Source organism: Megalobrama amblycephala, linkage group LG1, assembly GCF_018812025.1.
Source record: "Megalobrama amblycephala isolate DHTTF-2021 linkage group LG1, ASM1881202v1, whole genome shotgun sequence".
Lineage (NCBI taxonomy): Eukaryota > Metazoa > Chordata > Actinopteri > Cypriniformes > Xenocyprididae > Megalobrama > Megalobrama amblycephala.
The window spans coordinates 63575428-63588444 of NC_063044.1; the positions used below are offsets into that span (position 1 = coordinate 63575428).

Sequence of the window (13017 nt, forward strand, 5' to 3'; positions counted from 1 at the left end):
AGCTCGTTAAAAAATACATTTAAAAAAAACTAGCCAAATAAGTTAAGAAAAAAGAACAGATATATTTACTAATGCGTTAAAGTTTACATTTAATAGCCTACTTATTTACGTGATATGATATATTAGATATAACAATAACACAACTGTGGCCATAAATAATGTCTTTAATGATGTCCCTACAGCAGCAATGAGACATCACTATTCAGGCCTGCTCCATGCAGGCGCTGTGACGTCAGCTGGCCCCTCCATCATCAGCCTGCGAGAGTCACCGACGGAAACAGCATCACGAACCCCCGCCGCCCTGTCAACCACCGGACTGATTTCTAATGCCAAAAATGATCTGACATAGCGCTAGAAGACACTATCCGATTTTCAATGACGGCCACAACCTATAGGCACATCGCACGGTAGCCGTTTATTCCCGTATTTATTTATGAATTAATTAATTAATTAATTTATTTATTTTCCTCCATTGATTTTTCCAGCAATGGCTGGGCTCGCGAGCTGCGGCTGCTGAGAGGCAGGTGCGTCGTCAGACAGACGCTCGCTGGGCGTGATGTGATGCGATGGATTTCGCTCCAGTGCAGCGGAGAGACAGACGCAACCGGGGAATAATCGGGCGGTAGCGAGGCGCGTGTTATCGTGCTGCCGACACTGGCGCAGGAGAGCGCGGGCGGGGAAGAGGGCTCGTCCCCTCGCGAACGCTCCGTCTGATCAACAAATATTGAATATTAAACGTTCGTACGTCCCGAAATTCGGCTGTTGCCGGTGAAACCGGGCCGTGGAGCGCAGTGGCATCATGTGCACCTGATGACATTGTGATGAATTCATAGAAAACATTTCGCCATTTCGTGTCGTGTCGCCGGTGATTTATTTATTCTTTCTCTAATAACGAGCTTCGATCAAACGCCGCCAAGATGATGGAGCTGGACGAGGTGGTGTACCAGGACGATTATGGGGCCGTGTCTGTCATGTCAGAGCGGGTGTCGGGCCTGGCCAGCAGCATTTATCGGGAGTTCGAGCGCCTCATCAAGAGCTACGATGAGGAGGTGGTGAAGGAGCTGATGCCGCTGGTGGTGAATGTTCTGGAGAACCTCGACTCGGTTCTGACGGAGAACCAGGAGCATGAGGTGGAGCTGGAACTTCTCAAGGAGGACAACGAGCAGCTCATCACGCAGTATGAACGGGAGAAATCGCTGCGCAAACAGGCGGAGGAGGTAACTTAGGCTAAATAATAATATTATCTCATTACACACCCCTTCATTCAGTGTCGTATTCAAGCAGGGGACTTTCATCATTTGACCATTACTGAGTCTGTAGACATTTACAAGAGCATTGTAAACATTGACAACTCTGTAAATCCTGACATAATAGTAGGAAAAATCTATCTTTTATCCATACATCAGGCTTTTGGTTGATTTGGTTGATGATATAGTGAGAATTCACTTCTGAGGAGGAAAAAACACCTCAGTTTTATTCAGAGGCCCAAACCGAGAAAAAGTTGAGTATAGCAGACTACATAAAATGCATATAAATATCAGCTGTCACTCTATATCTCCCAATAATATGTCTTAAGATGACATTTAAATGCTTAGTTTTATGGTCAAAGCTCTTTAATTGTATGGGACAAAACATATAAAGCATGCAATACAATGATGATAGATATATACAATATACAAATGAAGACTTCAGATGCAAAAGCCTCTAAGTGCCGTCTGAAATTTTCTTCTAAAATTAGCAGTTTTATCAAGCTTGTATGTTTATGTACAGTTATTTCACTTTAATGGCAATGAAAATGACCTATTAATTGCCATTAAAGTAAAATTACTGAACCTAAACGCTCATTTTAGAAGAAAATTTCAGACGGCACTTAGAGGCTTTTGCATCTGAAGTCTTCAAATATACAAATAAACGTTCAGATATAATGTTCCTCAAAAAGCCTTATCATATTTGATACTCACATTTTAACATGATTTTCTAAAAGAAAAAAGATTTATAGATAATCAAGTAAACCTATGTTGCTTCAATCTAGTAAATGTCCATTTTGATATACAATATAAAAGTAATTGTTTATTTTATATAAAAATAATTAAAGATGCAACATGCAAATGATAGCAAAAAGGCATGTGTAACATGACCTGAAAGTGTAAATTTTTAGAATTATACTAAAAGGCATTTTACTTATTAAAAAGTATGAACTATCAATCAGATGGCAGAAGGCATGTAGTATATTGTTTGCAACGTTTCAAGCAAAGTTTTATTGGCTTTATAGGGATAAAACCTCTACCTATGCACATTCACATTAAGTACTACCTTCTTGTTTTATTTACACACAGTAACTGATGTTGTAAACGATTATTGCTGCTCTTTGAGAAGTAATTATGCTGTAATATCTGTTTGACCTGGTCAATTCATTGCCCTTGACCCTGGGACATCCACTTGAGAAACCTGAGCCACCAAATATAGTCCTGTCATGTGCCCTATAGTTTCTTCAGAAATCCCTCCGTTTTATCCCATAATGAATTGTATGTGTTGCTCTGCCTATGCATGCTGAAAATAAATCTCTAAATCCTATGTAAAAGATTATCTCATACACACGTTTGTACATAAATCATATGCAGACAATCTTTTTTTTGTGCATCAGCACAGGCACTGCCACTATGACCAGACAGCTACAGGGAACAGATGCCCTTTATGACCCATCATCTCCACATGCTAACATTGCAAAAACATTTTCCAAATGTAACTATATTATCGACTGCACAACTAGAGCATTATTGGCATTCTTGTTGTGTTAAGCTCTATATCAGAGTTTAAAGTACAAGTAGACTGTAATGAAAATGTGAGCGTGTTTCCTCTTTAAGCGGAAGTCGTTGTTGTAATTGTAAAGATTTAGTGTGTGAAAATAAAATGGAGAGTGATGATAGAGCGGAAAATTATTTTACCAGAGGACAGAAAGAAGTAGGCTACATATAAGAGAAAATTGAGGCTGTTTTTTAGATTCAGAGAAGTAACATGTGCTGATGTGATGGAGTGTTGCTTCTCACCTATTACTTGGTTACTTTCACACAGTGTGTACAGTTTCTACAGTGTGAATGCTGGGATTTGCTACGTCGATTCATGCACATGTGTAATAGTCTATTTTTTCTTCTGCCTAGATCTTTTAGTTTATTTTGTTCTCCTTTTTTTTTTTTTTTTTGGTGTATGATTTTTATTCCAAAGAACCAGCATTTTTAAATAGTGTGTTTTTTTTCTTATGTTTTATTTCTATACTGTATTATATATGCTCTCATAAAATATGTTTACGATAGTACTATAAACTATATAATAAACTATATTATATAATCATTTCACAATTGTTTCGTTCCTGTCCAAAAATAATAGATTTTTAGGGAATTGGAAATTTTGCATGTAGCAGGCTTGTTTATACTGCATAAAGAAACAGTCTGTGGTTTAAAACAATATGATTCATTGAATAAAAATAGTTAAGTGTTAGGAATAGCTATTTTCTGTTTTCATGTTTTAATGCAGCAACACAAAGATTTATTTGCTTGGGGTCTAGAGGACAAAACTGGGAGGATGATGGGCGGGGGGTGATTATGGGTAATCAATTGTCTCATAGAAGGAGCTTGGCTGACGCTGTAACCTGATTCTCATGTTATGAGACAGACAGAAAGCACAGTGAGAGAGATAGTGAGGGATGGAGAGAGAGAGAGAGAGAGAGAGAGAGAGGGAGGGAGTAAACAGCATTCTCCAATTTCGCATCCTGTGGGATTATTGCAGCAGAATATAATGGCCACAGTGAGAACATTCACCTCACTTGCCTGTATTAACGCACATTCTCACTCTTACAAGAAAAGGTTCTATATAGAACCTTAAAGGATTCTGTCAGGTGCTTCATAGAACCTTTTAGGCCAGGGGATTCCATCAAGGGATCATTTTATGGATTACTTTGAATTAATACATTTTGTTTTAAAGGGTATATAACACACACAGTTTCCGCCAATCTCATGTTAATCTTGAGTACCTGTAGAGTAGTACTGCATCCTTCATATCTCCGAAAAGTCTTTAGTTTTATCATATTTATAAAAGATATATGCGCTGTACCGACTCTTTCCGAAAAAAGCTGAGCTCCTGGTGGCATGCCGTGGGCAGAGCATGTGCAGCTTTTGCGTAGAGATCGTCTGCAAGCTGCGACATCATTATAAATAAATTCCGCTCGTTATGACCTAATACAGGGCCATACTTGAAAAAAACTTTCTGAAACTTATCAGAATCCGAAGGAGTGTATTTGGCACAATAATACTCATATGTCATACGTCCAAGTCATGTTTTGAAGCTTTGGCCATGTTTAGCATGAGAATGCAACTCTTTAATAGTGTAAATAAATCAGAAAACATGAAATAGCATTAGACCCCCCCTGTAAGGAAAATTTTATTTTGATTAAATATATGAATTAAACAGCTTGTAAACATACCATCACGTGGAAAAACATGAACTAACCCGTTAAACATGAAAGTGTAGTGCAAGCATTTAAGACATTTCTCCTTATATAGAAGCTTTTTTGGCATAAAGCGTTATTTAAAATTGAGTCAAGAACCTTAGGGTTCTATATAGAACCCCATTGAACTTGTGTATGTAAAACAGCTTGATATAATACAATTATCAAACCTCATGAGAGAAATCAGAATGTCTAATGACTGTAATTAAACATCATTAAAATAAACATGCAAGTTTAGATGTAATTTAGCTTTATAAAAACTGACATATCTTACAGTATAACAGCTTAATGAATACAGATTATTTATGACATGCATGAGGTATAAGAAGTTTTTATCTTCAAAGGTTTGCACCTTTGAAGATAAAAAGAGTTTGCACGTTATTGAGTTTGTTTGGGCATCCGAACCGGCCTGCCATGGCAACATCAGCTCAACCAATGATAGATGGGGAGACCTGTTTGAAAACACACATTATTTTTGTCCATTTTATTTGGTGAATCTTGTAACGGCGAAAATAAACACTTCACCTTTAATGACTGTTTACGATTAAACTGCAGTATTAGTATTGAATGCGGGATCTTGTTATGTCAAGGAATAGTCAGAACTCTAATCAGCATTCTGGGATTACACTATAAAAATCTTTACATAACATCCTAACATCTATATAATCCCAAATGTAGACATGCTGCTGATATGGGACATATATAGTACTGCAGAAATGACTTTATCAGTCAAAAACCCATTAGAATGACATGATCGACCTTCTGTGATGTTTTTATTGAAGGGGGATTTGAAGTTTATAGTGTTAGATGGAATGTGTTTGGTTTTTCCCTCTCTTTGCAGTGCTGGGATTACTGAATTCCAGGAGGCTGTCTGTGGCTGGGCCGCACTGCAGAAAGAGCCTATTGTGTTCCACTTAAATCCTTGCAGCTCAAAGTCACCACACACTGCACTTGGAGTGTGTGTGTGTGTATGTGTGTGTTATGTACCCGGTAACTGGTTGTGTGTGTAAATTTGACTGTATTGTATTCAAAAAACAATCCCTTCTCCAAATGTTTCTTTGACCTTGTGCTGTTCTGCTTCATAATCTATCCATCCATCCATCCATTTCAGGCCTTCACCTGATTCAGGCTGTAAGTGAAAGGATCTGACCATGTGTGAATGTGTGTGTTTGTTTTAACAGAAGTTTATTGAGTTTGAAGATGCCTTGGAGGCAGACAAGAAGGAGTTGCAGTCCATGGTGGAGACTTTGGAGCTCCAAACAAAACAACTGGAGCTTAAGACCAAGAACTATTCTGACCAGAGTGAGCCTGTGCACTACATTGAACTGCATTCGTTCCTATGCACACATTGACACAAACAGAGATTTGAGTATCTTTCTCTATGCTTCTGTGTTTCCCTCTCTTGTAGTCTCTCGTCTGGAAGAACGAGAATCAGACATGAAGAAAGAGTATAACGCCCTTCACCAGCGACATACAGAGGTCAGAATAACCCCCTTTTCTGCTTTCTTGTATTTTTTATCAGCTAAAAATTGCTCTTTGTGATTATGATCTTTGTCAATTTTTTATTTATTTTTTTGCTATGGAAAATGAACAGAAACTTCATGGAAATTCACATTAGGACCAATGAATTTCCATGAAGTTTCCATTCATTTCATTATAAGCAATAACTCAAAAGTTACAAATACAAAGCTCCACTTCCTGAAAATGTCAGCATACAATGACACTGATTTTATTTTCTCCAGATGATACAGACATATGTGGAACACATAGAGCGCTCAAAGATGCAACAGTCAGGTAGCAACCAGTCCGAATCCACAGGCTGCGGACGGACGTGAGTAACTTGTATAATTGGCATGATGCAGCCATTCCAAGCCTTTGTTTAAATCAAGAGTTTGGAATGTGCATTGGAATTCATTTGTGTTTTGCATGTTTCTTTTGTGCTTTTAAGTAACATGTTTTGTGGGTAACCAGTTTATTTTATATTTTGGAATTTCAAACTGCAAACTAGTATTCTCTTATTTTGGAACATCAGCTATGGCTCTGTATTGCAGTTTGGATGTATGTATTGGAATAGTTTAGATTTTGATGATACAAAATGGCCCATTATTGGAATAGTTGTCTTGGAGACAGTGTTGCTAGGCACTGGGTGATGATGCTCAGTGACAGATTGTCATGTCTTGCTTAGTCAGATCTAGTGTTGTGGCCGGCTTATAGTCATACTCGATTATTCACACATCTACTCAGGTTTCACACATTTCTATTTTCATTTAAACAGAGTCAGCTGATTTCAACTAATTAAACATTTTCACAGACATACTTACAGGCCCAAATTTTGGTACAGAGTTGTGAGAGAGTCAGAACTGATTTTTTTTCGTGTCTGATTCTTTTGCCTAAGAATAACCACGATTTCAAATGCTGTAAACATAATTAAAAAAATATATACAGTCAAACCAAGATTTATTCAGACACTTTGAACATTTTGTTAATTAATACAGTTGGTTAGGTCAAAGTGTCCACTGTATGAAGAATTTTTAGGTATAATATGTCACAGTTTACTTTATTTTGCTATCCTCACTTACATAAATGAACTATAGTGTCCTGCACTCACTAATAAAAATATATCAAAAATATAAAAATGTCTGAATAATTTTTGGTTTGACTGTATTATTAAATTATTAATTTATCAAATACAAAGCTTTTAATTAGCTTTGGGGTTTAACCTTGACATGTCTGAGCTGAATTAGTAATCTGTACTGCTGATTACTCATTACTGCTGGGTTTGGTACAGCAGGGTGAGAAAACTAAACATTATATTGCTACATGGCATTGTTTACAAGCTATTTTAATGATGTCTTTCCACGGTTGAAACATTGATTGAGCGATTACATGAAAAATTATATGTTTCAGTAAGTTGTACTGTATCTTTCAACATACCTCAAGATGTTCATTCACGTTTATTGTGTAACTAATATTAACAAGGAAGAGATGATCGCGTTCATTTGCGCTCCGTGCTACCACTTGAACTGAGGCGTCTGTACAGCGATCTCTCTTGCCACATCAAAGAACGTCAAAATAGCATTTATTTATTTTGTTATAAAATGGACAGAATTTGAAAGATGACACTTTGTTTCTTATCGAAAGTAACAAAACACAGAGCTTATTGTGATTATTGTTAATACTGGTTTAAAGTAGTTAAGTTACAGTGCATTACCGCACACGCCCCCTTCTGGATTGGAGTGTGGATCGTCTGTGACTGACTGTATTCGTCGCCTGACTTTTCTGTTTTCAACATGAATCAGTTCCATTCTATTCTTTTACACACTGTACACTGTATGTAACGTGACTTTATGTCCAGTGTTAGTATAGTCACTGTGTTTGTGAGTGTGTTCACTTTTTTTTTCTTTCTTTCTTTCTTTCCTTCTTTCTTTTTGTGTGTGTGCCGCTGTGTGTGTCTCTGCAGTCAACGACACAACTGGAGGAAAAGGTAAAATTGCCCACAATCTCTGACAGTTTCCCAAACCCCTGTCTCTCTGCAGCCCTTATATCTCCTGTTTTACTCCTTTAAAATAAAAAAATTAATGAACCCCCTGCCCATTCACCCAAATACCCTGCCCAGTTCAGCAGTCTTAGTGTCAGAGACTGAGAATCCTGTACCTCTTTCTCCTATGTGGTTTTGTGTCTTTATATGTTTTCACCCTGTCCACTGAGTTTTTTGCTCATTTTTATGTGCCAGTGTTGGTTTAGTGGGAAATATTTTACCTTCTACATCTCTCTCTTTATTTTTTCTGCAGTAAAACAGAGCGCCCCCCATCATTGAGTTTGTTTCCTGGCGGAGATGGCATGGTACGTGGGGGTCCTGGGGGGGCTAGAATGGTATCGTCAGACGTCTGGCATTCGAGTGATCTCAGCAGACCTGTCTACGCCCCTGGCTACCAGGTGTGACAGATATGACTCCACCCCGAAGCGCCAGGGGAGGAATCATGATAATCATCATTCTGTCAGACACACCCCCTTAAGCCTGCTTGTGTCGAGATCAGGTTCATGGGTGGTTGTTCGATGGACACCAGCAGGCCTCCAAGGGTCCATGATTTTGGTTTGACCGTCCATCCTCTGCCTTGCTCTGTGACGTTTTTGTCTTATTTTAGCCATCTGAAATGAACAGATGTGTTTTAAACAAGCTGATTGAATAAACTGAATCTCACCTATATGAAGCATCTGTCTGCTGTGCACACATAACTTAACATCTGTTCTTTGAAGGAAGAGAAAACATCATTCTTCACTTCCTGTTTTCCAAAGTTCTCCCAAGTCACATCATGAGTATAAGCAGTTTGAGTTTTGGTGCTTTGTTTGACAAAGCTTTTTATCTGTGGACCTTTCGTGTTGCCATTTCAGCTTCTAGAATTTTTGTCTCAAAGATAAATATTTTTATATTCGAAGGATATAGTAGTACTGCACAGATATTTTATCATTTATAAACGTTGTTTGAATTTGTATGACAAAATATCTTTGCTTTGCTAAATATTTGTGTATCAAATAACAAGTAATATCATATTTAACAGTGTAGAAGATTAAGTTTAGAGGTTTAGCAGAATATGTTAATTATTAAAATGCTTATGTGTGTAATATGTTGTTCCCTTTCATTTAAGGAGGATGGCTCAGATTCAGACTCCGTCGCAGCCACACCCAGCAGCACAGGCAGCAAATCAAACACTCCCACCTCGTCTGTTCCCTCGGCAACAGTTACCCCTCTGAACGATGGGCTGGTATCGGTGGAAGAGTTGAACATGCAACGGGGGCGGAGCCGCAAAAATACAAAGCGTCTTAGCAGAAACATGGAGGTGCAGGTCTCTCAGGAAACCAGAAACGTCAGCATTGGTGAGAGAGAGGGAGAAGAATTGAGGCAGACTTCTGAAATCATTCTAATATGCCGATTTGGTGCTCACAAAACATTCCTTGTTGTGGATATAACTGTGATATATTTTTTCAGAATTCTTTGATGAATAGAAAGTTCAAAAGAACAAAATAATATTTCTAACAGTCATTTTTGATCAATTTAATAGACCCTTTTCACAGACTGTTTTAACGGTCATCAATATCGTAAAAAAAATGATGTACGTTGTAACACTATGGGTCCTATTTTAATGATCTAAGTGCATGGTCTAAAGCGCACAGCGCAAGTGCACTTAGAGTGTGTCCGAATCCACTTTTGCTAGTTTAAGGATGGGAAAAATGGTCGGCTCACCCGGTGCATTGTCTAAAAGGGTTGTCCCTATTCTCTTAATGAATAATGGGAGTGTTTTGGGTGTAACGTGCAATAAACCAATCAGAGTCTCGTCTTCCATTCCCTTTAAAAGCCAGTTGCGCTCGTGCCATGGCGGATTCGCTATTTACAAGATCGAATTTGCAAGTGTAAAAACCGAACGCGTCTATAGTGAGGAAACGGATCTGCTCGTACGCAAGGTTAAAGCGCGAGCAGACCATCTACGGGAAAAGCCGAATTCCACCAAAGCATTTTTATCTTTATGCACACAATAATAATCTTTTACATAGTAATCATTTTACTTTTAATATTTGGCATGTTTGTGAGCTGCTGCGCGTCCCTGTGTGTGTAATAAGCAGAGTGTACGCATGTTGTGCACCCGCCTATAGGTGCATATTACTAACGCGCTCTTTAAATAACAAAACATATATTGTGCCATTGACTTTAGATCAGGTTTCAGTTGGTCAATGGTGCAGTCTATTTCAGTTGCCTAAAAATTAACACGTCAACAATGCGCCAGAACGCACCTCGTTTTCAGATCAGCATGACCATGGGCGCACAAATGGGCGCAAATGCATTTGCAATTTAAACAACGTGGCGCAGGATGTGAAAATTATAACTGCGTCAGGCTGAAACTAGCAAAAAACACTTGCGTCGCGCCTGACGCCGCATTGCGCCGGGTATATGATAGGGCCCTATACTTAGTATTATATTACATTTGCATCAAATTAAAAAAAATTAATTTTTTTATTCGTAACAGTTTTTATATAAACATAATACAGATGAAAGTCTTACAAAATGTATACAAAAATATACTATACACAAAAAAGAATAAAACAAAAGAGACCCCTTGATACATTGCACCAGATACAATGAAAAATGTACACGTTAAACAAAGACATACGTAATCAAACATAAACAAAACATTAAACCAACATGTCCTCCAACCAATACGACCATATAGGTCGTTTGTCACTTCCCTTAAATACGACTCATAGGAGCGTTTAGTAAAGTTGCGCCCCTATCGACAACTGGACACTTTCATTTTAATGCATTGTTCCCTTTTATCTGCATCTTATTTCGGGTTTTGCGTAATTCAACTGGCAGAGCATTGCAATAACAATATGCAATCATGTGATCATGCGATTGTGGGTTCGATCCCAGGGAACGCATGTGCTCATAAAGTGTATATGCACTATAAATCACTAAGGATAGGTTTAGGGTTGGGGTGGGTGTAGTTGCTAATAAAAAAATGAGTTTCGCTAAATGGAAATAGGAGAAATGGTGTAAAAAGTCCACACATTGCATTTAAATTCACACGCATTTTGATTGGTAACGACAGTCATACGTCATTTCATGATGACAGACGTAACACGACACTGTCATTATTTTTACGCCAGCTAGAGGGCGCATGACTTTAAAACGTAAATATAGGTCGTAATAAGGTGCTTGAAAAACAACCTATAGGGAGGGTCTCCATTCTAATCCACCCTTTTCGCTACCACCATACTGAACATAAGAGACAATTGCTGAGAATGTGTTAATGCTAATATAGGGTCAGAACATCCAAGCAAAGCTAATTCAAGATCTGGACTGATATCTTCTCCAAAAGCATTTGAATACCACTGAAAAATATTCTTCCAAAACTCAGAAATCTCAGGGCAAAACCAAAACATATGAGCATGCGTGCCATCTGAGCTCTTACATCTATCACATAATGGGGAAACTAGTTAACGCTGCTGTGAGTGTGTTTATAATGCAGCGGCTATGGGAGTGATGGTAAAAATGACATCTTTCTCTCTTATGACTGCCGTTATCAATCGCTCTCTATTTTTAAAGTTGTGAAAACACTATTGTGGAGTTTTTCTTTTACTATTTATGCAAATGGACACACAAAAAAAATATTCAAAGAAGTCTCTCATTCACTGCTATAAAAGTTTACCCAACTATGATGACTTGAACCCGGAAATGTGAAAAGGGTCTATTGATTGGAATGGAATAAAGGGCTGTCAAACGATTAATCGCATACAAAATAAAAGTTTGAGTTTGCATAATATATGTGTGAGTACTGTGTGTAATTAATATGCATATATAAATACACACAAGTTAATGTATATATTTAAGTGAAATATGTTATTTATGTACAAAATATTTGTATTTATATATAATATAAATTATATAAAAATATAAATAAATACATATACTTGTAAATATTTCTCAAATATATACATGAATGTGTTTGTATTTATATGTACATAATAATTACACACAGTACACCCACATATATTAGGCAAACTTAAACTTTTAGTTTGTATGCGATTAATCGCGATTAATCGTTTGACAGCCCTAATGAAATACTGAATAGAAGTATTAAAAAACACACAATTCTGTGTAGATTACATCTACAGATTTACAAACAATGCAAAATTCAAATGTTCCCTTACAGGACAATGATTGTGTGTTCTTCTTTTCAATCGTGTGTGTGTGTGTAGGTATGGGCAGTAGTGATGAATGGTCAGAATTTCAGGAAATTATAGACTCAACACCAGAGCTAGAAATGCGCTTGGACCCTCGAATCTTTGGAGGAGGAAATAGGTAGATGGATACACATCATCCACACCATTAAATAGTGAATAAACAGTACTAAAGGACCATCAAAATCAGTTTCAAATCATTAAGAATACTGTTTAGAAAGTTGCTTTGTGTAATTGTATAGGATTCAGCAGAAATCACACAAGCTTTGAAGTGAAATAATGGACTGAAATTATGACGAGAACTCTTGTTCCTTTGAAGTCCTTCTCAGGGCATTGTGAACGAGGCATTCGGCATCAACACAGACTCTCTGTACCATGAGATCAAAGACGCCAAGTCTGACATCATCGGCGATGTGGACGCAGGAGCAGAACTTCTCGGTAAGTTTCATAGTTCAGATTATGACCTTTATCGAACATTTTGCCTCATTATTTGATTGACACTTTATCATAAATGCAGATTACCTTGATTTATATGTAACCTGCATTTAAGATCAATGTTTTTCCTTTTTTTAAAAAATATATTTTATGTACCATTGCTAAGCGTATGGTGGCTAAGGGCCTTTCTTCCTTGCACTTTGAACTGCATGCCCTTTGTCAGGAAGCCCACACTGCTGGATGTATCCTCAAAGCAAGGTCTCTTGGGATATCACGCTTGCTTCATGGCTGTATCTCCTGCCCCTAAGCACATTTTGGTGTGATGAAGTTGTTTGAGTACTTTCTGT

At 37.7% G+C, this 13017-nt stretch overlaps 1 protein-coding gene across 16 annotated transcripts in view; it reads left to right on the forward strand.

Annotated features, from left to right (window-relative positions):
* The first annotated feature begins 250 nt into the window (after positions 1–250).
* The window catches only part of mapk8ip3 (mitogen-activated protein kinase 8 interacting protein 3), a 36945-nt gene continuing 24178 nt past the window's right edge, over positions 251–13017 (forward strand). For 11 of the 16 annotated variants that reach the window (XM_048208679.1, XM_048208720.1, XM_048208738.1 and 8 more), the window contains exons 1-9: positions 251–1217; positions 5683–5803; positions 5910–5980; positions 6244–6332; positions 7962–7985; positions 8293–8437; positions 9148–9376; positions 12254–12356; positions 12555–12673. In XM_048208679.1, the coding sequence (XP_048064636.1) occupies positions 918–1217; positions 5683–5803; positions 5910–5980; positions 6244–6332; positions 7962–7985; positions 8293–8437; positions 9148–9376; positions 12254–12356; positions 12555–12673 (1201 nt within the window). In that variant the 5' untranslated portion in view covers positions 251–917. The remainder of the gene's footprint in view (positions 1218–5682; positions 5804–5909; positions 5981–6243; positions 6333–7961; positions 7986–8292; positions 8438–9147; positions 9377–12253; positions 12357–12554; positions 12674–13017) is intronic. The other 5 variants (XM_048208748.1, XM_048208767.1, XM_048208700.1 and 2 more) reach the window with 3 other exon arrangements.